General features: G+C 49.6%; 1 protein-coding gene across 2 annotated transcripts; it reads right to left on the reverse strand.

Annotated features, from left to right (window-relative positions):
* Positions 1-423: 423 nt before the first annotated feature.
* On the reverse strand, positions 424-26,294 carry LOC144936875 (ran-binding protein 9-like). Of its 2 annotated transcripts, none has more exons than XM_078864069.1 (14): positions 25,936-26,294; positions 22,284-22,395; positions 22,063-22,115; positions 17,263-17,430; positions 11,493-11,515; positions 9,627-9,811; positions 8,329-8,441; positions 7,705-7,813; positions 6,558-6,730; positions 5,954-6,080; positions 5,281-5,471; positions 3,627-3,796; positions 3,102-3,213; positions 424-2,112 (listed from the first exon to the last, which is right to left on the reverse strand). In XM_078864069.1, exons 1-14 carry the CDS (start codon positions 26,264-26,266, stop codon positions 1,982-1,984), a joined length of 1,998 nt encoding a protein of 665 aa, XP_078720195.1. In that variant the 5' UTR covers positions 26,267-26,294; the 3' UTR covers positions 424-1,981. The 2 variants fall into 2 exon arrangements, with proteins under 2 accessions (XP_078720195.1, XP_078720194.1); XM_078864068.1 differs by having other exon boundaries at positions 5,954-6,083.
* Positions 26,295-27,600: the final 1,306 nt, after the last annotated feature.

The raw sequence follows: 27,600 nt of genomic DNA on the forward strand, positions 1-27,600 counted from the left end.
CACTGCACTGGCCAAGAATTCACGTGGAGGGCCATGCTATTTTTGGCTCTGCCCAATGCAACATACACTAAATTAGTGACGTCAAGGATTGCGAGACTTAATCGCCTGCCTTAGTGCCTTCCAACGTAATAAAATCCATGTTTAAAAAATGCATCCAAACGTTAATCCAGTTTTTTTTAATATATACATATGCAGTATTTATACGAGGGGTGCAGAGTTCAGGTCTGCTGGGACCCAATTTCCCTGGGTCTGGTCACATTCTGAATTTAATTCCATGCCAATGGGACGGTTCGTGTTTTCTCTGGTACAATCCTGATCATTAAAATTAATAGTAACACCATACGGACAATGCCGTCAGAGTCGATGGGCAAGGCAACCCCGTTGAAACACAAGGGGATTGCGCTTTCATGTAATTCACAAGAGTATAGAACAATCCTTCTTTATTATTTAAAACATAATTAATAACATCATGTAAATAGGGTTTTGCTGTTCAAGAAAATAAACAATCCCCACTTTTGAATCCAACATAGGTCATTGTAATTCAACAGGGGGTGTCCAACCTATACAAATGCTGCAGTATAATGATACATTTTTTTATGCGCTTAAGGATCATTGAGCCGATTGGCTAATCGGGATGTGACGGCGCTTGATTGTGTCACAGTAAGATCCAGAAAATGGCGATCCAGTCATGTTTTTTCGATTACGATGTTTTCTTCAAAATCTGATCGGATCCGTATTTATTTTAATTTGTAAATTGACAGCGGGAAGTAAAAACCTATTGTGGTAAAAAAAACAAGGACGGTAAGTTTGAAAAAACCCTCTTATATCTAATACATAATGAAGATGGCCACTTTGTATACACAACCAGCATATTACTAACACTTCGCCAAAGAAAAAACATAGTCTAGCTGATGCACCAGAAGTTGTTTTTAATACTTGGCAACCATTCGAAGAGCTTAAGAGTGAGAATGACAAAAGCACACTTTCTTCAATCAATATTTCATCCAAAAAAGGCATTGCATAAGCCTGCGAACACCTATTGGCCACGAACTTAATGGAACCGTATTTCATCATCTTTGCAAGTCATTCTTCAACCCTTTTTTAGTTTTGCTAATGAAAAGAGGCTTCACAATTTACAGCGAACCTTCCACATTTAAAGCTGCACGCGTACAATAGAACGTTAATGGACCAGAACCCCACGCTTTGAAGGAGGGAACAAGTGGGCACGCAGATGCAGGAACGGCTGAAGGAACACGTGGGCGGAAGAGCATGGGGGGTGCTTGCGTCTTTCTTCACGGGCGACTACCGTGCACCCACACGCGCCCTCGCACCATAACGCGGTGGTCAATAACTCCTCTGAACTTCTCTCAATTCGCTGGATCTGGGTGAGTGAGCATTGTCCGCGTGCCTGGGCCTTTTTCGCAGCGTCGAACTGCTCCGACAAACATAACCCGTCACGCACACCTGGAATTCCCAAGCTAATGTCGTGTATTAGCCGTTCGGGGGACCCACACGTGTGTTCAGTCGTGTGATCACGGCGCACGCGCGCCACTTCTATGGATAAACCTGTCCCGTTGCGAACCTGTGACATGCACATGACCAGCGTGTTTGCACGGTCAAATGAAAATGGCTCCGAACTCAGTGGATGGTTCTGAGGGTTGCATGCACACGCAATGCAACTCACATTTGCCGTCCTCCTCCTCTTGGGAAGAGGCAGCCGGTTATTCACCTTCATGACACATGAAGTTATTAAATTAGTTTTGAACAACTCAAATGCTTTACCGTTATGGAGCCTTCTACCTTGCTCCGCAATTGATTGTTGTTTGTTTGCCTGTACAACACTGCCCGGTGTTGCCAGCGCTGCACATAAGATAATGGAGTCGACTGTGATGAGAATGCGACCCGGTGAGTGATCCTTCTTGGGGGAGGGGAAGAGATCGGTGGGGGGGAGGGGGGTGGGATGGCTACGTGGCGCCGTTCGTCAGTGCGTGTATTCGTGGATGGGTGCGAAGGCGGCCGAGCCGAGACCGGCACGAGGCATGAGGCGCAGGCACTCCGAGAGCTGCCCCACCACCATCGACAGCGCCGGCTGCCTCGGCAGACTCAGGGACTCTGAAGAAAGTACAAACACAGAGACAACGAGGGTAGCGGTCTTCAGACATAGATGAGTATACAATTGTAATGCAGGAGCGCCGGTCAGGGAGGCTGTTGTTGGCTGGTTGGCTACGAGGTCACAATAGCAGAATGGGAACATTTCCGAAACAGCTACATTAATCTTCAACTATGTTCTTTGTCACAATAGAATTTTAAGATATGATATCAATTATTCGCGGTAGTTAACTGTATTGGTTAACTATCGTGATTTAACCCCATACGTTATAGATATAAATTATCAAATGACTGACGATGCAGGGGATTTATTGGCTGTCATAGAAGCAATATTTCCTTTTTTTACACATTTGCTGAGCAGACACAAATGCCAAAAATATTAAGCCGCCAGCAACAAACGTCACTTTTCAAAGTGGTAATAGATAAGAGAGAACACACTTCTTGCATTGAGCAAGGTTATGATTACAAGGGCTTGGGTAAAAGAGACAATGGGAGGGAAATCCATAGTGAAGCAGTGCTAAGGAAGAAGTTTTTATTTTCCTAGCTAAGGTCCCGTGAGATATTTAGCTCTTTTTCAGAAGCGACCTGGCCACAAATGATAGCTCAACGAAGTAGCTCATCAAGTGGAAATGTATAGCAGCCAAATACTCTAAAAGCATGTTTCTAAATGTGGAGTGAAAAACCAGAGGACCCGGAGAAAAATCCACACGACCACTGGGAGAACATGCAAACTCTAAATATACAGGCTTTAGGGATCGGGATCAAATCCACGACCTCCGGCAAAGCAGGAGAGGGAGTTAACACCTCGCCACCAAAGCACCCCAAGATACGTATTGATACCTGCAGTGTTGCGGTTGCGCACAGTATGGATTAGATTAAATAATCAGTCTGGTAGACGAAGTCCTCAACGAGGGTGAAGGAATCGGAGTGGATAATGTACAAGTGAATGATGGAATGACTAGGGGCTGGGCGAGTGGGTGCGGTGGGCTCACCCAGGATGGTGCTGTTGAGGGCAGCGCACGTGTGTTCCCTCTGCGCCGGCCCCAGGAGGTAACCCACGGGGCTTCTCCACGGGTCCGCATATGCCAGCAGACTGAAAGCATCCTGATGGTGACACAGCATACAGACTCGTCACACGCTATACAACATAATTCTACACAAACATACATGCATTATAACACACACACACAATAAAACACACTAATCATAACAAAGATCTCCTCGTTGCCTTTATCTCACACCGATTAAGGGGGTGGGTGGTATGGCCAGCACTCCGCCTGTTCACCTTTGTCTCCCAAGTGCTGATGTTAACATACTAAACCAAGTACTTATATGAGGCAGAGTCTACCTGGGGCATTTCTGATATCACTTGCCACCGATATTAGCCATGGGAAAGAATCAAACTCGGGTCATCGGGTTCATAACAAGACAGCCACCATTCCTAGCGTTAAATAATGACACACACACACACACTCATGCAGAGAACACACAAACAAGGACGAAGACCCCAGACGGACCTGCAGGGCCCGGGCGTTGAGGTGCCACGTGTGTTCGCGCGAAATCTCGCTGCACATGCGCTGCAACTCGGCCTGCAGCTCCCGCCCAAAGTGAACCATGTGCTCGACAGCGCCGCCGCATAGCGCCCACGGCCTGGGACCGCCAGGGCGCTCATCGTCCCCCTCCACGTCTGAGGCGGGGCACAGGGCAGGGCACAATTAAGGAGTGAAGGAGGCTTGAGAGCTCATTTAATGTACCTACCGCAGTTGTCATCAACACAGCCCTTCAGCCAATCCACTGCTGGATGAGGACCTCCCATGTCACACGGGTCTTGGGAATGATTTCATTAGCACGGTTCTGTGAAGGCGAGGAGCATAGACGTTCGAGAAAAGCACAGTACAACAATGGATTTTGCTGCACTGCCCCTCTGCTGACAACGTAGCCTTTACACAGGTTACACGTGGTGCATGCCATGGCCAAATCACGCAGAATGTGCCCGATCTGAGCAGACCTCAGACGCCAAGCATTGCTAAGCCTGCATATTGCTTGGATCATCATCATCATACTAAAGGGTGCATACACCGTTTTCAATTTAAATTTGGAATATGAAACTGCATTATTGCATAAAAAGAGGCTAACCTCAAAATATGATCTTCGTTCATGATCAATGAGACATGAGGTCATGTGTTTCCAGGGAGTCCTGGGTTACAACAATTAGAGCCAAGCAGATAATTTCAATACATAAACCAAACAATGCAGAAAACGCAGTTTGAACGCATGTGCACCAGAAAAAAGAATATTATAAATAAGATGACTAAATATTAGGTGTTAAGAAATGTAGTACACATTATATGGGGGGGGGGTCTGCATAAAAACGTACAACTTTTACATTCATATTTAAAAGTGGGGAAGCCCACGTTACATAAATCTGATTGCCATTGCATTCTTACAAGTTCTCTCGTTCTTACAAAGAGCACACCGGCATGTACTGGCAGCAAAATGCTCGGTACAAAGCTTGTGTTGCGATCGAAACGTCGTGTTTTCTTGTTTATTTTTTAAATTAATTTTTAACCTATCTACGTGACCGAACCGAAAGACCCAAAGAATATGAATTCCTGCAGTCACAAAAGCTTTAAGTCAAGATTCAAGTTACTCAAGTCAAGTGGATTTCCTTCGTTTAAACAGGCAAGGCCCCGGTGCAGTAACGGGGCCTCAATTAACATCATGTGAGCCTCGGGCTGTGACATCACTGCACAATGGCATAATATTGGAATGTTTTTGAATATGATGACGCTTGCTTACCGAGGAAAGTGTCACTGGGTCTGCGACTTTTTTCAGGAGCGTGCAGCCAAGTTTTCAGAGTAGGGGGCAATGGTTGCTGTGTATAATTGTCACGGGGTCTCCAAAGTCCGTTTTTATATTTTAAACTTAATGTCTTTAATTCTACATGTTCGGGCGTTCATGTACATTTAACTTACGTAAAGCGCTCAGAGACGCCGTCACTGATACAAAGGCACTGATACGAAGGCGCTGTATAAACGAAAACCTGCTGATTTTACAGCAGTCGGCACACACGCTTCATCACCTTTATAACGTTCAATGGGAAACAAAACTTCAAGTGCACAGCCACCTCCGCTGTCTTCCCTGCAGCTAGCAGCAGCCTCAGTGACTCACCGGCCTGTGGCGGGTGCGATTCCAGCGCCCCGTTTGTCGCGTGCTGCCTGCCGTTAGACACTCGCTCGCTGGAGTCGCCGTGTAGCCCGTTTGTGCAACACTCCATGGGAGTCTCGCCGGTGTCCGCCACCTCCACGGCTCCACCGGCACCACCGGCCCCGCCGTCGCCCGGCTGTGATGATGTGGTGGGCCTGAGCATTGCGTGCGTGCGAGATCAGCGTTCCATGGCAGCAGTGGTCAACATTTAAAAATAAAAAGTTTTTTTTATTTTAGTCAATGACTATGAGTGATCGTAAAACATTTTGATTTGTCAATTACGCTACAATGTTTAATTCTCAAATAGCAAATGTGCCAAATTAAGTGAAAAATATTTAGAGGGTTATTTTTCATATGCTCGATGGTAACAGGGTTGAGAGCACCAACTCACTCGGTTTATTAATCCAGTTTTACCAAGGGTGGCTAAAACCCAAAATCAGGTTTTCAGCGGTGCCAGACTCACAACTCAAAAAATTACCCTGTCCAGACACATGCTCAGCTCACTCCCACAGCTATTACTGGGTCGCGTAGTACGAGCGGGTGACGCTGTGCTTCTGCTGCTGCTGCTGCGTGCGGTGCGCAGTGCACAACCCTGTGCACGGTAGATGCATCGGGTGCAGGGCTGGTCGCTTCGTACCTGCTGCTGCTGCTGCCGCTGCCGTGGGGTGTGGGGCTGCACGTGCGACGAGCTCTCCTGTCCCGGCCGGCGTGTGGCGTCCTTCCCGTGCGTCCGTTACTCGCGCAACTCATTCCGGCCTCCGCTGCTGCTGGTGAGTAAGAACGACCGCAATAAGGCGATGCCAGGGGCGGGGGAACCTACAGCCCCGTGGGCTGGATTATGAGGCCTACCGCTTAAAAACGGCCCACATATTAAATGTATCAGTCACTGTAAGAATCTCAGCTGCTGTATTTGGGTACTTGAGGGGAGTGATTTTGGCCTGGCAACACTTTGTTTCCAATTTACCATGCTCGGTCACTTTTGTCACTGTAAGGGGGCCCCTTTAAACTCAGTTGACATGCACATTATTTTACGCGTTACCATTGGATAACAATGAAGAGTGTGCGTATTAATATGTAGGCAACCAACAGTATTTGAAATTCCTATTCGGCCATGAGTAAGGAAAAAGTTTCCTGCCACTGGGCTAGGCTGACTAAGGACAAGATGAGCTTACCGTTCTGCAGATATCGGTATCGCGAGCAGTATATGCGAGTGTGGATGGGAAGTGTAGCTCCAAGCTAACCTAGGCCCCTGGTGGTGCCGGCAGGAGAGGAGGGGTTGGAGGAGGAGGAGGATGCTGCAGTGTGGCCGGATCCGTGTGGCACCCGGAGCCCATCCTGAGACTTGGGGCTGCGGGCGCCCAGCGAGCGTACCTCACTGTCCGTGCCGTTCACCATCTCCACAAACTGCCGCACTCTGTGGCATGCGCGAAACGAGCAACACACGGACACATGCACAATACACAGGACACACGCAAAACACACACCTATGACATGCGCAACGCATCAACCTCGCAGGCAATACAGGCGTATCTTACATGCAACTGGAGTAAGAGCCGACATTGAGCAGCTGTTACGATCCAGCCTGGCACACTGTCGGAGGTTGATAATAATGACAACAATCCCATTTACCCAGAAAAGTGTCATGAGTCTCAAGACTTGCTTTCAGGAGGGGCCCTGTATTGGGACATTTGGCAAATTCCAAGAATGGGTGTTTATCTTCATTTGGAAAACAACCACATTTAAATGGGATCCCACTTATAGCTCCACGCAGTTGAATAAAAACGGTCGACTAATGTGCTATCATTATTCATCCACCTTGCAGCCAAAGCCTGCAACACCTGGTATTACCAAGCAGTCTCCCACCCAAACACTATCTGGCCTCAAACACTAACTGGGCTAATACACCAACAGAATCCAAACACGAAACCGGGCCCAAACACGAACCGACTGGGCTCGCTAAGCTTAAGAGATGTGACAAGTTTGTGGTTTGGGAAAAGACCTGGGTGCCAACAGCACGCAATCATCCCCACAGTCCTGCGATCAGTCAACACATAGCGATTCTTGGCTCAATTTTAGGCCAAGTCAACTCAGTGGAGGTCAGTACAATGTACAGACAACAGTTACCACCTGTAAAGTTGCAAGCTTATGAGCCCACGCAGAGCAACCACCGCAGCGGTCTCACTTACCCGGCTTGAAATTCTCTAGTTCTGATCAATCAATCGTTATTAATACAGCGCACTTCACATCAACGACATCAATCAGCTCGCTTCATTTAAAGCAAAAATATTACGCAAGTGCCCAACGCGCGCGTGAAGGAGGCGCGTATCCGCAGCGGCTAAAGTGCTCGTTCGGAATCGAGACAGGGGGCCCCCCACCACCCCCCCTCACTTGAGCCGGAAGAGCAGCTCCGGGTAGCGGTCGAGCAGCCCGGGGTAGCTCTGCTGCGTGGCCTCGATGGCCTCACCCATGCGTCCGGCCAGCACCAGCGCCTGGATGCCTGGGCCCCCGACACACAGCAGCAGCAGCCGCGATCGTCGCAAGCAAACGCCGCCAGGGCTACAACTGAGAATAACGTGTGGGCGTCGTGCCTGGAACCCACCCTGACCGGGGCTAGCGATTACTGCCGTCATTGCAAAAGTTCTAACTGATGTGATGATTCACGCCAGTGAGAAATACACTCTTGTGTGTCGCTTAACAATGCTGGGATCAGCATGCTTTGCAACGGCCTTCATCGCAACGTATTGCGCCTAATGAGCAATGCCTTATGAAAGGAGACCAATATTAATCTATTGTCTCACTGAAAAGAATGACTTTAATCTGGGACGTTTAAAATAGATCTCTATTCGTTGAATGTGATGACAGAGGCTAGAGCTGTGACACATGCACAGTGCATGAATGTTTCCAAACACAGTGGCCTCCCATCCACATGCGGCTCTTCTACAAAGGTCTATTACATTGGAAGTGTACCATGCGTGATGATGAGTGGGATGGCGGTGAGCCTGCGGAACTCACGATGCCGGTTCCGGACCGAGCGCATATCCTCCTCCTGCTCCAGCCCTGTGGATGCTGCAAAGGCCTCCGCTGTGCCGCAGTACCCATGATGCACCAGGTAAGATGCCACCATGCTGTGAGATTGGGACAGGGACAGCATAGGCATTGTCAACACACACGTGTTTGCGACATAAGTTATGCCACCAGCACACAATAAACTACTCTCGTAATAAGCTATTTTCTAACAAAGACGTTATTTATAATACAACATCAAGTTATTTGTCACGGAAATGACTGGACAATTGCAGGACCTAGTGGCTGCTGCGTGAACATACATCAGGAATGGGCATGGCCTTGGTGGGCATCCATGCGGGCTGGTGTGTGTCTGTACATCTGTGTGTGAGTGACACCGAGTGTGCTTGCATGTGTGTATGTGCATACGTGTGTCTGTGGGATGGTGATTGTGTAATGTGTCTTTGTGTATTTTTGCACGTGCGGAGCAGTGGACTTGTTGGTAGTATATTGCACGACGGACTTTGTAACCCGAGTTCAATATTCATCTGCAGGTAACATTAGTGATGATTATCTCAAGTGTTAATGTGCCTCCCCAAGGTCGACTCAGCCTAAAATGAGTACCAAGTGCAGTGGATAAAAATTAACCCGTAAAAACAAAGTTTTTAACTATAAATTTCTGTTTTTCTTGAGTAAGAGTTTCATTTTTATCACATTGGTATTTTAAATTAAATATGAAATGCATTTTTTCCTAAAAAGTGCGAAATTTTGCTAAATTTTTTTCACGAAAATAAATTGTCATGCACGACGAGTCTGTGTGCAAAATGTCAGCTCGATTGGATCACGGGAAGTGGGTTAAAAAACGACCGAAAGATTTGCACGGTCGTAAGCGCGCAAGCAAGCGAACTTAATATAAAGGATTTAAAAATGGAAAATAATAGCACAAGTGAGGTAAGGGTGGCCAGATGTGGTGTTGGCAACCTACTTCCTGCCTGGTGTGCTGTGCTGGCCTTCATAGGTGCTTGCTAACAGCACTTGCCCCAATATCCTAAAGTCTTTACGGGGGACATTTGTCTTTGTGTGCGTGTGGCCTGCAGTTTTCAATAACGTCATACGAAATAAGTCAGCGGCAGAAGTGCCGACCACTATCCCGTTTCGCCTCCCAAAAACAAGCAGCGACCAACAACTCGCAAAATCTCTGGCTTGTGCCGTTACATGGCCCGGGTTGGTCAGTTCGGGTCAAGTCAAGTCAGGAGAGGTCTCACAGTGGGGATAGTGCTGTTGGCGGGGGCTAGGTGGGCACTCACGTGTGCAGGGTTCCCTGCCAGGCTGCGTGGCTGCCGGGCGTTGGGAAGCGGGCGATGGCAGCGGAGATGCGAGCGCGCCACTCTTGCATGTGGTTCTCGATGTCGAACGCAAACGGCTGCCCCCCAAAGTTCGCCTCCACCACCTCCCCCGGGGTCTGCAGCCCCACCGTCGGGTAAAGGTTGGGCTGCAGCACACGGGGATAACAACGGAAAGAGTGTTGGGCGTCGCTATATCATTGGGTACCACGGTGCAATGTCGAATATCCACCTTGACCAATGAACCGCCTTCGGCCGAGGTTCTGGCAAAAAAGGCATCCACCACGTCCGCCGAGTCCACAACGTACACAAACCAGAGTGCCAGCCTGGGCAAGGCCAAGCATGACCACCGCTCGTCCCATCACGGGTTAGCGTGGCTGCATAAAAGAGAAGTTGGCGTCCTCACGGAACCCCTTGTTCTATACTCATTTAAATTGTAGGTTGGAGAAGGCTTCTTGCCTTACCTTGAAGACCATATTGTATTCGTAATCACATACCTTGCCTCGATGAAGAGATTAAGAATGCAGCGTGGTCTACAAGAAACGACAAGAACTGTGCTCTATCAACAGAGTTGGAGTAAAACTACGGGAACCCTCTCCCAAAGCTCTCTCGTGGCGAGCAGACCTCGACATTGGCGTTTAGATCCTGCACAATGTACAACACACGGAGGTGCATACGTATTACAATGTTTTAATGTGTGCGGGAAATCGGAGCACTCGGAAAAAAGATTACAAATACGGGGGTAGCCAAAAAGTAGATATGATTGCACACCATTTATCAGCCATCCGTATACAACAACGGTGGACATAGCTGCACTGGGACTGAGGAAGCCAGTATGGTATTTATTGTATCAAATATCAATGGAACACTGGTCTTGTCACTGCATCGCGCACTTTCAGACGCGCCAGAACGCTCTTCCTTCCGATATCAAGAAAGCCACTAGAGCTATGCACTTTTAAATCAAGATAGAAAACTAATTTCTTCATCACTGCTTTTAATGTTTAGTTGGTTGTCCATCACCCCTCTGATTTCTCTCTCTGATTTGCACACTTGGCTACGTACGGTGCAAAAGAAGTTCAACATACATATATACACGGTCTTACCACAACCCAATTGCACACACGTACACTATTTTGTCAAGCCACTGCTGGATTAGGCCTACCCACACTGTGCGGGAGTCGTGGAGGTTATTATGAATCCATTTCACCGCTCGGGTTAGTGCGGGTTGGTCAAGATGGGGAGCATAAAAGTAGGAGTAGTAGAGCACAACAATGGATTTTGCTGTGCTGTCCCTCTGCTGCCCACCACATGGCACTGCAGCAGCCTCTAAGACAATGCATATATTATCAGAGTATGTTTTTTGTTTGCATTTTGACCACAAGTATTGTGGTTAATGCAGACATGATTCCTTGTAAAAGGTTTCAGTTTGGTGTTTTGACATCTTAACACCTGCTTTGTTGCCAGAAAAAAGGGGAAAATCTATTCTGGTGGTGGTCACTCATCCAAACATTACCCAGGAGCTTAGCTTTCCGAGGTATGATGAGATTTGGTCACAGGAGCGATTAATGTTCACCGAGTAATTTACACGCGAATGGTGGAAGGCGGCGAGTAACACAGTAAAAGGTGGACTGGCTTTTGAGACCTTGCGGCCTGGAATCGTGAGCCATCGCCGGAGCTTAACAGTCACACCGTAGAATGTGCCGATCATGCAAAGTGGTAACCCCAAGAGGGGGGTAATGAGGAGGAGCTAACAACAGGTGGTGGTGTACTTCACTGGACGGTAAAAACCAGCTTGCGCTCGTGGTGCATATTAATGAATTTTCAACTCACCGGGAGATCTGTGAATGCTGTCCCTGTAAACAGTAAAAACAAAATAAATGGATTTAGTAACGGTAAGTTGAGACGGGTTGTTACTTTGAATGTGGCTGGAATATGCAGCCTTACACAAACGCACCTAACCACATGTGAATGCGGCAAACTGGTTTGGCGACATACAGTACAACCCTCTGCATTCATATGCACATAGCTGATATGCTCTAGAGGCTATTATTCAAGTGCGATACATACGGACACCCCTCACATAGCAGACCGCACACAAAGAACGGCCCATTTCGCAGCCAGCGCGGGCACACACACGCGCGTTAAATTGCACGCAGACACCGCCCTGTACATACACACTGGCCAGCACACACAAAAACAGACCTCCCCAGTAGTCTTTGAGACGAATGGAACAAGTGCTGTAGGTGTGAGCACCTATCAACACCATCATGGTGCGCATGGGTGCTGTGGCCACAACAACATTAGTGCTGGTATTCACACACCTCACCACGTACTTATTTAGGGCTGAGTCGACCTAGGGGAGGTTAAAATACCACTTTCCATTGATCTTATCCATGGCTGGGAATCGAACACAGGTTGGTGGGTTTTTAGTAAAGTACGAACCACTGGGCACACTTGCTACCAGTCTGCACAGACACCACCATATACACAAACCAGCACAGTGCACACCAGTGTACGCAAACTTAGCCATGGCAGTGAGCACAAACCCACATGCACATATACAGCAACACAAACACAAATATACACAGCAACATGTACAGGAGTCTGTACACGCACACATTGAAGCCCACCCACACACACAAATACACAGTGGCCTGTACACACAAATGCACACCAGCCCACACAGAACGATCCGCAGACAGACACAACAGCCCACATACACATAAGTTTTACAAAAACACAAAGACCTCCCATGTAGCCCTTAAGTGTTGTATCGGTACCATGAAGACCGACAACACAAGAAGGGTGGCCAACACAATGCCCGGCCGTCTTTTCTCCTCCGTGCTGATGTTTACACATCGCACCAGGTACTTATTTGACAGAGGCAAGGCCCAGGACAAGTTCAAATATTCACACACACAGCAGCCCACTCAAAGACACACACACACAGCAGCCCACTAAAAGACACACACACAGCAGCCCACTCAAAGACACACACACACACAGCAGCCCACTCAAAGACACACACACACACAGCAGCCCACTCAAAGACACACACACACAGCAGCCCACTCAAAGACACACACACACACAGCAGCCCACTCAAAGACACACACACACACAGCAGCCCACTCAAAGACACACACACAGCAGCCCACTCAAAGACACACACACACACAGCAGCCCACTCAAAGACACACACACAGCAGCCCACTCAAAGACACACACACACAGCAGCCCACTCAAAGACACACACACAGCAGCCCACTCAAAGACACACACACACACAGCAGCCCACTCAAAGACACACACACACAGCAGCCCACTCAAAGACACACACACACAGCAGCCCACTCAAAGACACACACACACAGCAGCCCACTCAAAGACACACACACAGCAGCCCACTCAAAGACACACACACACAGCGGCCCACTCAAAGACACACACACACACAGCGGCCCACTCAAAGACACACACACACAGCGGCCCACTCAAAGACACACACACAGCAGCCCACTCAAATACACACACACAGCAGCCCACTCAAAGACACACACACACAGCAGCCCACTCAAAGACACACACACACAGCAGCCCACTCAAAGACACACACACACAGCATCCCACTCAAAGACACACACACACAGCAGCCCACTCAAAGACACACACACAGCAGCCCACTCAAAGACACACACACAGCAGCCCACTCAAAGACACACACACACACAGCAGCCCACTCAAAGACACACACACACACAGCAGCCCACTCAAAGACACACACACACACAGCAGCCCACTCAAAGACACACACACACACAGCAGCCCACTTAAAGACACACACACATACAGCAGCCCACTCAAAGACACACACACACAGCATCCCACTCAAAGACACACACACACAGCAGCCCACTCAAAGACACACACACAGCAGCCCACTCAAAGACACACACACAGCAGCCCACTCAAAGACACACACACAGCAGCCCACTCAAAGACACACACAGCAGCAGCCCACTCAAAGACACAAACAGCAACCCACTCAAAGACACACACACACACAGCAGCCCACTCAAAGACACACACAGCAGCAGCCCACTCAAAGACACACACACACAGCAGCCCACTCAAAGACACACACACACAGCGGCCCACTCAAAGACACACACAGCGGCCTACTCAAAGACACACACACACAGCGGCCCACTCAAAGACACACACACACAGCGGCCCACTCAAAGACACACACACAGCGGCCCACTCAAAGACACACACACAGCGGCCCACTCAAAGACACACACACACACAGCAGCCCACTCAAAGACACACACATACAGCAGCCCACTCAAAGACACACACACACAGCAGCCCACTCAAAGACACACACATACAGCAGCCCACTCAAAGACACACACACACACACACAGCAGCCCACTCAAAGACACACACACACAGCAGCCCACTCAAAGACACACACACAGCAGCCCACTCAAAGACACACACACACAGCATCCCACTCAAAGACACACACACACAGCAGCCCAGTCAAAGACACACACACAGCAGCCCACTCAAAGACACACACACAGCAGCCCACTCAAAGACACACACACACAGCATCCCACTCAAAGACACACACACACAGCAGCCCAGTCAAAGACACACACACAGCAGCCCACTCAAAGACACACACACACACAGCAGCCCACTCAAAGACACACACACACAGCAGCCCACTCAAAGACACACACACACACAGCAGCCCACTCAAAGACACACACACACAGCAGCCCACTCAAAGACACACACACACAGCAGCCCACTCAAAGACACACACACACAGCAGCCCACTCAAAGACACACACACAGCAGCCCACTCAAAGACACACACAGCAGCCCACTCAAAGACACACACAGCAGCCCACTCAAAGACACACACACACAGCAGCCCACTCAAAGACACACACACACACAGCAGCCCACTCAAAGACACACACACAGCGGCCCACTCAAAGACACACACACAGCGGCCCACTCAAAGACACACACACAGCAGCCCACTCAAAGACACACACATACAGCAGCCCACTCAAAGACACACATACAGCAGCCCACTCAAAGACACACACATACAGCGGCCCACTCAAAGACACACACACACAGCGGCCCACTCAAAGACACACGCACAGCGGCCCACTCAAAGACACACACACACAGCAGCCCACTCAAAGACACACACACACAGCAGCCCACTCAAAGACACACACACAGCAGCCCACTCAAAGACACACACACAGCAACCCACTCAAAGACACACACACACACAGCAGCCCACTCAAAGACACACACGCACAGCGGCCCACTCAAAGACACACACACAGCAGCCCACTCAAAGACACACACACACACACAGCAGCCCACTCAAAGACACACACAGCAGCCCACTCAAAGACACACACACACACACCAGCCCACTCAAAGACACACACAGCAGCCCACTCAAAGACACACACACACAGCAGCCCACTCAAAGACACACACACAGCAGCCCACTCAAAGACACACACACACAGCAGCCCACTCAAAGACACACACACACAGCAGCCCACTCAAAGACACACACACACAGCAGCCCACTCAAAGACACACACAGCAGCCCACTCAAAGACACACACACACAGCAGCCCACTCAAAAACACACACACAGCAGCCCACTCAAAGACACACACACAGCAGCCCACTCAAAGACACACATACAGCAGCCCACTCAAAGACACACACACACAGCAGCCCACTCAAAGACACACACACACACAGCATCCCACTCAAAGACACACACACACAGCAGCCCACTCAAAGACACACACACACAGCAGCCCACTCAAAGACACACACACAGCAGCCCAGTCAAAGACACACATGCAGCAGCCCACTCAAAGACACACACACACACAGCAGCCCACTCAAAGACACACACACACACACAGCAGCCCACTCAAAGACACACACACAGCAGCCCACTCAAAGACACACACACAGCAGCCCACTCAAAGACACACACACACAGCAGCCCACTCAAAGACACACACACAGCAGCCCACTCAAAGACACACACAGCAGCCCACTCAAAGACACACACACACAGCAGCCCACTCAAAGACACACACACAGCGGCCCACTCAAAGACACACACACAGCAGCCCACTCAAAGACACACACAGCAGCCCACTCAAAGACACACACACACAGCATCCCACTCAAAGACACACACACAGCAGCCCACTCAAACACACACACACACAGCATCCCACTCAAAGACACACACACAGCAGCCCACTCAAAGACACACACATACAGCAGCCCACTCAAAGACACACACATACAGCGGCCCACTCAAAGACACACACACACAGCGGCCCACTCAAAGACACACGCACAGCGGCCCACTCAAAGACACACACACACACAGCAGCCCACTCAAAGACACACACACACAGCAGCCCACTCAAAGACACACACACAGCAGCCCACTCAAAGACACACACACAGCAACCCACTCAAAGACACACACACACACAGCAGCCCACTCAAAGACACACACGAACAGCGGCCCACTCAAAGACACACACACAGCAGCCCACTCAAAGACACACACACACACAGCAGCCCACTCAAAGACACACACAGCAACCCACTCAAAGACACACACACACACAGCAGCCCACTCAAAGACACACACAGCAACCCACTCAAAGACACACACACACACACCAGCCCACTCAAAGACACACACAGCAGCCCACTCAAAGACACACACACACAGCAGCCCACTCAAAGACACACACACACAGCAGCCCACTCAAAGACACACACACAGCAGCCCACTCAAAGACACACACACACACAGCAGCCCACTCAAAGACACACACACACAGCAGCCCACTCAAAGACACACACACACACAGCAGCCCACTCAAAGACACACACACACAGCAGCCCACTCAAAGACACACACACACAGCAGCCCACTCAAAGACACACACACACAGCAGCCCACTCAAAGACACACACACACAGCAGCCCACTCAAAGACACACACACAGCAGCCCACTCAAAGACACACACACACAGCAGCCCACTCAAAGACACACACACACACACAGCAGCCCACTCAAAGACACACACACAGCAGCCCACTCAAAGACACACACACACAACAGCCCACTCAAAGACACACACACACAGCAGCCCACTCAAAGACACACACACAGCAGCCCACTCAAAGACACACACACACAACAGCCCACTCAAAGACACACACACACAGCAGCCCACTCAAAGACACACACACAGCAGCCCACTCAAAGACACACACACACACAGCAGCCCACTCAAAGACACACACACACACAGCAGCCCACTCAAAGACACACACACACACCAGCCCACTCAAAGACACACACACAGCAGCCCACTCAAAGACACACACACAGCAGCCCACTCAAAGACACACACACACAGCAGCCCACTCAAAGACACACACACAGCAGCCCACTCAAAGACACACACACACACAGCGGCCCGCGCGGGTGCCCACCGAGGCTGTGTCCGTTCTTGGTGTAGAAGGCCGTGCCGTTCACGAGGTTCACACAGCAGCCCACGACGTCACCCGTGCTGAACGTGGGGCCGTACGGACGCCCCGCGCCCGACGAGCAGAAGCTGTGGCCGTCGTCGCCGTGGTAACCATACGAGTACTTGTCCCAGCCTGGGGGCGGCAGCAGCAGCAGCAGCAGCGCAGCGGAGGCACCATTAACGGAAATGTCAAAGCATTTCAAATGGAATAGCACTCGTAAGGACATGTACATCCGCGAGGTCAATTACACTGCTGGATGAGGGCTTACCCACGCTGTGCGGGTAAAACGGGTTCTTTGACCATACTTCACCATGCTGGTCAGCGCAGGTTGGTGAAGGCGAGGTGGCACAGCCACTGGAACATGGTACAGGCCAACAGTTTTTGCACGACCCTCAGCTGGCAATTTAGCCCCCCACAGAAGCCTACAGTACCTGTTATTGCACGCGGCGTTCGCTCAACCGGTGAAAGAAATGTGGAGAAGCAATTTAGGTACGCGATGATTCACCCTCCAAAGCGATGACTGGACACCTGTGAAAAAGAGCTTTATAGCTCATCAGGTTATTCCAGTCTAAATAAAGATTATTTTTCAACGACCGCGTCACAATTCAGGGTCAAGATTCATTTCGACAATTGATTGTGCCTTATTTGTATCCGTTGTCAACTGTCCAGTCTTATTTTGTACAGCTTAATTTTCTCAACTTCGGTTACCACGGTTGGCTACGTACGGTGCGAAAGAAGTTCGACCTCTGTACACACATTTTCTCCATGGGCCTGAATGAAACCCCGGGAATCTCATTTGCATAAAGAACAGATAACGGATTCTCACGTGCACGATTTACTGCGTGCTGTGGTGCGCAACGGAATCAATGCGCAGTCATTACATGATGACTATCAACATGGCTGGCATCAACGTATGTTACTTAATATAAATATAACTCTGCCTATGTGCTGTAAACAACAGCCATTTCTTAAAGGGTCACCATTTATATACTTTATCTTTTTAAGGCAGTGTTACTAACGAATGTGTTTTTTGTTGTTGTTTTTGATTGTGCACCCAATCACCAAGGGAGTATTACCAAATAATCTGTGCATTGATGTACGTCGCTGCTTATTGACATATCACACACTGTGCAAGTGAATAAGGATAACACGAGGACATTTGCATTTCATAAACTCACACAGATGTAATACATTATTAATTGTTGCTACTTTAGTGATTTAAAATAAGCAACAAATAGAGCTAAAAACACGCAACTTACAGCCCTCTGCAATATGCTACTGGACGAAAGCCGTGTTTGTCATTGGGGCTGTTTGACCATACTTCGCCACGCTGATCAGTGAGGATTGGTGAAGGGTGAACCCCAGGACTGGTTCTAACATCACTCACCACGAATGTTAACCATGGCCTGGAATCGAACCCAGGTATTTGGGTTTATTATGAGGTTCGTTAACCACTGCCCCACCAGTCTTAACTATACTCACATGTAATATTGCATACAAAACAAAGATCCCCCAGTATAGCCTTAACAAACTGTTAACAGCAAGTGCTATTAGCGAGCACCTATGAAGGCCGGAACGGCACATGAGGGTGGGTGGCCAGCACGACGCCCGGCCGCATTTGTCTCCCTCGTGGAAATGTTATTAAACATCACACTAGGTAGTCAATTGATGCAGAGTCAACCTAGGGCAGGCCCAGGACCGATCCAGATAACCGTCACCGGTGTTGGCCGTGAGCGGGAATCGAACTCGGGTCACCGGGTTGGTAGCGCAGTGCGCTAAGTGCTACACTCCCGCACCCCATTGCATACGTGCACACACACGGAGCGGTCGACAAGTGTTTGGAATTGAATACTGAAAATGGACAGACGACTGGACAAAACAACTCACTTTTGGCCATTCCAGACACCCCTAATAATAGATGATCAGCCTGTGCAGGGCTGTTGGAGTTGCATTCAAATACTGTTGTTGTTCATGTAGAGAGGGTTTTATGAAGGAGACCAGTATCTGCTTATTTAGTTACTTATATTCTCCATAACAAGAAAATTATAGTTTTTTTTCTGTTAGGTGCTCTTATCCGAATAGATCAGATAGAAAGGAAAAATCTTCAAAACAACAGGGTGCTCAGATGTAAATAATTAATGTTACCACGTACGTACACATGCACAAGTACACAAGTACAGTGTGTAAGCACACACGTGCTGCGTTTACAACACTGCACACAGAAATGTCAACACATGGAACATTAAAAAGTAAGAGCTGACTCCACTGCTGTGCCACTGCAGTTAACTATTAATGTTCCTGTAGATGCTTATCTTGGCTGTGCAAGGCTAAGATAGTGCAGCTCACAGCTACAGCCCCATGCTTGGGTGTTTGTACAAGCATGCCAGTGTATGGGTGTGCTTGGGTGTGTGTGTTCCAGTGGGGATTATTTGAGCCAGTCCTGGGCCTCCCCTAGGTCGACTCAGCCTCAAATGAGTACCTGGTGCGGTGTGTAGTAAACATCCCCACTAGGGAGACAAAGGCGGTCGGGAGTGGTGCTGGCCACCCGCCCTCTCATGTACCGTTCTGGCCTTGATAGGTGCTTGCTAACGGCACTTTCCCCAACAGTCTATTAAATACTATATGGGAGGTCTTTGTCTTTGTGATCACGTGGTTAGCGTGTAGCAGTTGGCACGCTGCGCTACGAACCCGGCGACCCAATGTCGATTCCCACTCACAGGCCCACCAACGTCAGTGACTATTATCTGAACAGGTCCTGGAACTCCTCACCTAGGTCGACTCAGCCTCAAATGAGTACCTAGTGCGGTGTGTAAACATTACCACTTGGAGGACAAAGACAGTTTGGCTGTGGTGCTGGCTGCCTACCACCCCCTTGTGTGCTGTGCTGGCCTTCACAGATGCTTGCTAACAGCACTTGTCCCAAAAGTCTGTTGAAGGCTATATTGGCGATCTTGCCTCTGTAGGTGGCATAGTGGGTTCTTGCTCTGTGCTATGAACTGGGTGCCATATATTCGATTCCCAGACATGAATACCATTATTGGAACCTGTCCTAACTTAAATTAATTACTAGGTCTGTGTATCTGTGAGCTCTTACGTGTCTGTGAGCTCTAGCGTGTGTACGAGCGTCTGAAGGCCTTTTGTGTGAAATAGTTTGTATGCTTTCAGTTGCCTATGTCTGTGTTTGCTGTACTTGCGTTATCATTGCCAGAGATAGTGGTCTAAGTGCGTGATAGGCAGGGCCATGTTATTTATCCAGAATCACATGACCAAACAACTACGTTTCTCAGCACGAGTGAGCCTTGATAGCGATTGAATGGATGAACACCACGCACAAACAGGTGATCACATACGGCTGCAGAGCTAAGTGGTGTGGCGATGCATGATAGAATAACTCCCAAGACCCGCACTGCGTGGGAAGGCGCTCATTTAGAAGTGGATTAACAAAAGGGCCACATCCACACGTTCCTTGCAATCGCTCTCTACAATCGCAGCAAAAATGTACGGCTTTGTACACTAGAGGCAAACGTTATTGGCTGCGTAAAACATCCCCCCAATGGAGAAAACAACCCTTAAAACACGAGGGGCTGATAAACACACGTCAACAAAGCACTGGCGCCGCCACCACGGGAAAGCCAAGAGCATCCGGGCATGCGCGGTGTCGGACCCACCTCCTCCCTCGTGGGCCATACCAGACATAATAGGTGCTACACAACACAAACTGTGCCGCCCATACAGGCTTCGAAGGGGACTGTTTATAAGTTTCAAGTGATGAGGCGTGTTTTTTCCACAGAGTCATTTTTGGGAAATTAAATTTGATTGGATTTGCCCGTGCCAAAAGTGGTGCGTGCGTGCCTGCCTGCGTGTGTACAGACAATCTAAACACCTGCTTTTGTACCCCGTGTCCCACATGGCTACTGGCAAACAGCAAGCACAGAGAGGTGGATATGTTTGTGATTTGTCTTTGGCACAGACGCAAGAGGCACCAGATATATTTTGTCCATGCGCACGCACGGGTGTTTGTCAGTCGACTGCTGGATGAAGGCCTCTCTGCGGCTAGTGGGTCGTGGGGGTGAGTGTGGGTTGGTGAATGTGGAGAGCCTACTACACATGGGAACACTCGACAGCAACACATTCCTGCGGAGGGAGCTGGTAGAAACGTTGGGTTGCTCGGTCAATGGCCAGGGTCAACGGTGGCGTGGTGTATTCCGCAAATATGGCAGACTGTGAGGGCGGGCACAAGCCGGCGTGAGTAGGTTAAACGTTGAGTTTTATAAGGGCACCACGGGGTGACCAGCCCCTCCCCACCCAGCCCCACCCCCCACCCAGCCCCTCCGGACCCTCCCCAACCAGCCCCTCCCCACCCTCCCCACCCAGCCCTTCCACACCCAGCCCCACCCTCCCCACCCAGCCCCTTCCTGCACGACGGACGGACACAATAATCCCCTGTGGGCTGGTGGAACCAGTGGGTTTCGACCAGTAAAATGGATGTTGCTGTACTGCCCCATGCTGCACCTCAACAGCCTGCTGTGTAAGGCAGTCTCCCATAAAAGGCTCAGCTCTGCTTAGCTTCAGAGATTCTAGGTGATTTTAACGAAGGCAGTGTCCATACAAATAAAATATTCTGCATATATACATGATGACCATTGATAGAGGGATGAATTTACAGACGTAGTGTATTCAACAAAATAAAATGGCTGTGTTATTTATTATCAGAGCACTGAGCCTTAGAGATTTGTGTGAAATGTAAATGGCTCTAATCCTTACCAGGCAATCTGTTCATATTCACTTCTTGTGTAGACAGCCCAATCCCCATGTACCTAGAGGTGGGAGATCGTAAAACAAATCACGCCTCGTTCACTGGCTTGAACAACGCACACACACACACACGAGACGCACCACATTGGGCCCCGCAGCAAGCGAGCCACACAGGTGCTTTTTGACAGGCGGAGAGCGTGCCCGCGTTGGGGGGCAAGAGCGGCACTCACCCGTCTCTGCCCTTGCTCACGATCTTCACCTCGAAATAATAAATGCCACACGCAGCAGGGATGGGGTAGTTGGCACGCACCGATGCTGCGTCTTTGGGTGTCTTGCCATGCCCTGCGAAAGAGTCAAGGGTGAAGCATTAATGAAAGTTCTTCATTGGCAAAAGCGGCTGCAAGGAACACCCGCTCAACTGACGCCGCTAATGAAAATCGATCGGATTAAATAGCTGCAAAATAAAAGGGAACATTTTTAAGACAGTTATTGACAGAAATTCTCACTGGCGACGCATTTATCAAGCAATTGTGGCAACTCAGCAGAGAAATAGAGTAGCCAACGAAATTTGTTGAAAAATGTGCATCATGGACAATGATCGGTCTGCAGAGCACTCAAACTCAAGTAGGCATGTGACCTCTGTGATATGATCAGAAGTTGGCATCTTGTATGGATTAGCCAAATTTGGGAAGCTTAATTTCTTACAATAGAAAATGTTGCAGAAACTGATTATCATCCATGATCAATCCACTCACGAACTTAGAATGTAGTAATCCACCTAACACTGCACGCAAGCTTATTTCATTGTTCCATCTCCTCGGTGTGGCCACACCTGGCAATCTACAATCGTCCTTTCTCGCAATGTGTCCTGCCCAAGCCCACTTCATTTTCTTAGCCGCTTGAATTATTTATTTAACCTGGGAATATTCTCTAATCCAGGTAACTTTCTTCGATGCATGTGTCCCTCCAAATTTCCTTGAATAACATGGGACAAAGTGGTGGGCAGCAGAGGTCAGTGCAGAAACATTCATTGTTGTACTGTGCTTCCACATACACATTCCCCACTTCACCAACCTGCAATGACCAACATAGTATGGCCAAATAATTCCCCAGCAGCAGATTGCAATGCACAGCACAGCCTTGGGTGTTCCCTCGGGATTTATTCACATGTCACATATGTGCAGTTTTCACCCTTGTCTCACCCTAATGTGATATTACAGGACCTCATGCCGGGTCTTATTGCTGGCAGCAAAATGTGTCGCCATTGCAGCGCACACAGGTGAGGGTGTCAGTTTAATTTAATTACATAGTGACATACACCACTCAAATGCATGTTTGGTATCGAATTAACATTGTATTAGATTGTGCGTATTTTTCACGTTGTTGAATCACATCCTAGAACGATAACGATATTCAAATGGACATGCCAAATGTTCTCCTAAACAGCAACAACCACTGAGGCCAAACCCAGGGATTAAACGTAACTACACCTTGGGGGAAGATTATCCAGTATTTGTCTTGTGTTACCTATAGCCCATGGGCAAAAGCAGAAATCTGTAGCACATGAAGTAGTACAACTTTAGCTCTGCTTTTACAGATTTATACAGCTAATAACAGTAACTTATTTCATAACCCCAGTCATTTCAAATGGTTATCACAGAATTCACTGTTATTGGCCACAAGGAAATTGGAACTGCTCAAGTTATGCCACTTGAGGTGGTACCAAGAAGCAAAATATGTGGTCTGGGCGAAAGCTACGATGGTCGTGCAGTGGATTCCGAATTAGCCACATGAAGCAAGGCTGCAGATAACATAGCAAACCTGGCACATTACAGTAGCAAACCTGGCACATTACAGTAGAACACAAACGGGGGAGCTTGGGTCTAATAGGATTGATGATGCTTTGGATGGTGGCCATGGTGGCAGCACAGTGTACTCTGAATATTTGACGCATAATAAAAAAACCCTAAACAATAAAGATATTTGTGATTGCATCTTTATTCATAAGTAATGGTCAATCAACCGCTGGATGAATGCTTCCACAAGTCATAGCCATTTCTCACAATAAGCAATTCTAGCGAAGACACACGATCTGATTTCATGGCTCCGTCTCCACGATGGACGTGTATTCGGCAAGTTCTCCCTTCTTTGGCTCACACTCTGTAGATGATCTCGACCACGGACCATACTTCATCCAAGCAGTTTTCTTGCGCACAAGCCCACTTTTGTTACCCAATCAACATTATGTCTTTACATGACAATGTTTTTCTTCCTCCCCTCAATGGAGTGAGGTTCTTCATAACAACACCAGCAAATGGCCTAACAATGTCATTACTGGGCCTAACACTCTGCCCATGAAACCATTATCTGTTGGTCATCCGACGAAGGGACCAGACCCTGCAAGACCTCCCCAACACTCATGTCCGTCATGAGTGTTGGTTGACCATACTTCACCACGCTGGTCCGAGCAGGTTGGGTGAAAGGGCTGAGGTGGGGGGGGGCGTGACTGGGACCAGTTCAGATATCCCTCGTCACTGCCGTTCACCGTGGCCAGGTTATCGAGTTGGGTGGGAGACACGCGCAGTGCTTTAGCCCACTGCGCAACAACACCCCTGCGATTGTTATTGTGAACAAAGCACTTGAACACACCCTCGTTCTTAAGATATTATATATTTTTTTTATTTTACCTGGTAAAGCCCACTGCAACTATATGGCTCTTGTTTCAGAAGCGACCCGGCCAGAAATGATAGCGCACCTAAGTGGCTTATCACGTGGGAATCTATAGCAGCCAAATACTCTCGGCACATGCGGATGGAAAAGCCAGAGTTAAGGACCCTAAGACAAATCCATTCGACCACGCAGAGAGACACGCGAACTCCAAATAAACAGCATGTCGGGGATCGAACCCACGACCTCCTGCATACCTGGCGAGGTAGTTAACATCTCGCCACCATGGCTTGTTAAACAATGACTAGGGTCTGACCGATATCTCCAGTCAAAGGAGATGGCTCAACCAGTGACAACATCGGCGCTGGGGTGAAATGGGAGATAACACGGGGTGGGATGGTCGTGGTGGTGGTGGTGGTAGGAGGGCGTGGGGCAAGGTTAACAGCCACAAGTGGAGGTTGCGGGAACACAGAGTACCGACGCGACTTACCACCCCCGCCTCCATCCTCTGTGAACCCCAACACACAGCAGAACGCCAGGGCACATCTCTGTGTTGTTGTGGTCAGGATTCCAGATTAAAATTCCGTACTGCAGCTGTGACAATATTACAAATGTTGTTGACAAGAGCCAGAGTGGAATGGATATAAGTGGGGGTGACACTGCGAGGAGCCCTCCCAAGTTGTTAATGGATCGTTCTACTGCATCATTCGATCCGTATCACTGTCCATGGCAAATGGGTCCTGCCCGCATCCTAAATCAGCCCTGCCATTGTCCACCTTTTGGGCCAACGCCGACACTGATATCCCAAGAAGGGCCCTACCCCCTGTCCACCAGGATCAATCATAGCAAGTCCGTCCGCTGGATCAACCCAACCGCAAATCCACCTTCTGGGTATAAGCCCTGTCCTTGGGGATACCAACTCACGCGTGAACCCTGCCACCCCGACACACACAGGTCAGCCGTAGTACCGATGTCCATCCCATGGGTCAAGATCGCTTCTCTCCTGGGGTCAACGCTGTCCCCTGCCCACTTATCTCGACCATCCTTGGCTATGCCCATCCTGTGAGGGCAAATCGCGACACGGGTAAAGACAAACACGGACGAACAAAAAGGGAGCGGACGGGAAAACAAGTCAGGATTGACGACGGCGTGGAAGTCAGCGTGGGTAGAGGGAGCGGGCGGGGGGCAAGCTTAGTTTGGGGGGCACGTCAGCACCTTTGTAGTGCACACGCAGATTCCCCAGCGAGAGGCCGATGTAGCTGAGCTTGTCCTTGGCGCTCCAGGCACGGGGCAGCGGAGATTCGTCCTCGTTCACGGCCGGGTAGAGCTGTCGCAAACGGGTGGTGACACCCCCGTCTTCACCCGCACCCACCGCGACTTCCCCGCCTGCCGCCGCCGCCACCGCTACCGCCGCCGCTGCTCGCACCTCGGCCATGACATCGCCTCCCTGCCAGTGCGTCGCCCCACTCGCAGCAGCAGCAGCCGCTGTTGTTGCCGCTGTTGTTGCCGCAGCGCCTCGCTCCACCTGCCCGCCAGGAGCCGCCATCTTCTCGTCACTGCTTCCCTCCTCTTCCCTTCCCTTCCACGTGTGGGAGGGGACTCGGGGCCCCGCCCCCTGATGTCCGTCAATCGGTCGCCGACGTGAGAGCTTCGTGGCGGCCATCTTACGTGAGGGCAACCTTGCCCCCCCCCCACCACCATCGCCGTTCCCCCGAGTCCACTGCATGCCCGTGACGCGGCGCAGCAAGTACCGTTTCCGCAGACCTCCCTAAGTAAGATGGCCGCCTTGGGCGCGCAGACGTTGAGACCGAGTTGGGCGGAGCGCTTAGCAACAGTCGGGGAAAAGGGCCTCCTATTGGCTACAAGTTTACGGCCCCGCCTGGACTAGGGGGCCAATCAGCAGCACGGAGATCGACGAATCGGCGGAGAGGGGGTGGAGCTCGACGACGTGCGCGCAGCCAATCAGAGCGCGATCATTTGCGGCTGACGTCACCGCACAGCTGATGCAGCGGGGGCTGGGCCACGCTGTTGCTTGGGCTTCAGGATTCTGTGCTGGGGATGTTGTTGATTGTTATTGTTGTTTATTGTTGTTGTTGATTGTTATTGTTGTTGATTGTTGTTGTTGAAAGTTTGGTCAAGAAGGGCCTCAATGTTTCAGGAGGGTCCTGCCAACATTTTATTTTTGCAATCGGGTGGGTGGGGGGGTGTACGAAAGTGATAATGAACGTCTCAAATCAACCCCCCATCAGCTGCCCCTGTGAGGGCGCCAAGTGGCTCAGCAACCCTGGGTTCTGCAAAACGGGCATTAGACCCTGCCAGTCACTTGCCCGTATGAGGTGGAGGGGTGCGATGGTTGCTGCTATGTGCAATTTCAGTCGGATCATTTTCGGTGTCGTTTTTCACATTTGGATCGTGGCGCGCCAGTACACAACAACGACATCTCGTCAACACGACCCGTCAACCCCTTAGCAGTGGCCCTACTTTATTACACACCAATTCAGGCCCTTATAAATCTCAACGTTCATTCTACAAAGTCCCATCACAAGGGAGAAACACAAAGTTATGTTTTTGTTGTTGCATTGAAACGGCTGTACGCCGTATGGACCTAAAAACTAAATTTCCCTGTACAAGAATGCGGATTAAACCGTGATGGGTTGACAACTATGTGTCAAGGAGCATAAACCACCACCATCATCGTCACCCAAAGAACTCAGGTCATCCTCGGAGCAGCGCCCTTTGGCTCAGCCATCGAACAAAGACGCTAACAAACATCGCACGCTTTCAGATGCCCTCCCGCGGCTGGCTCTTCATTCCGATATTAGGCAGCCACTGGTGGAGAGGCGACGCACCTTTTTAAAAAACATTCCTGCGGAGGGAGCT

This window comes from Lampetra fluviatilis, chromosome 17, assembly GCF_964198595.1.
Source record: "Lampetra fluviatilis chromosome 17, kcLamFluv1.1, whole genome shotgun sequence".
Lineage (NCBI taxonomy): Eukaryota > Metazoa > Chordata > Hyperoartia > Petromyzontiformes > Petromyzontidae > Lampetra > Lampetra fluviatilis.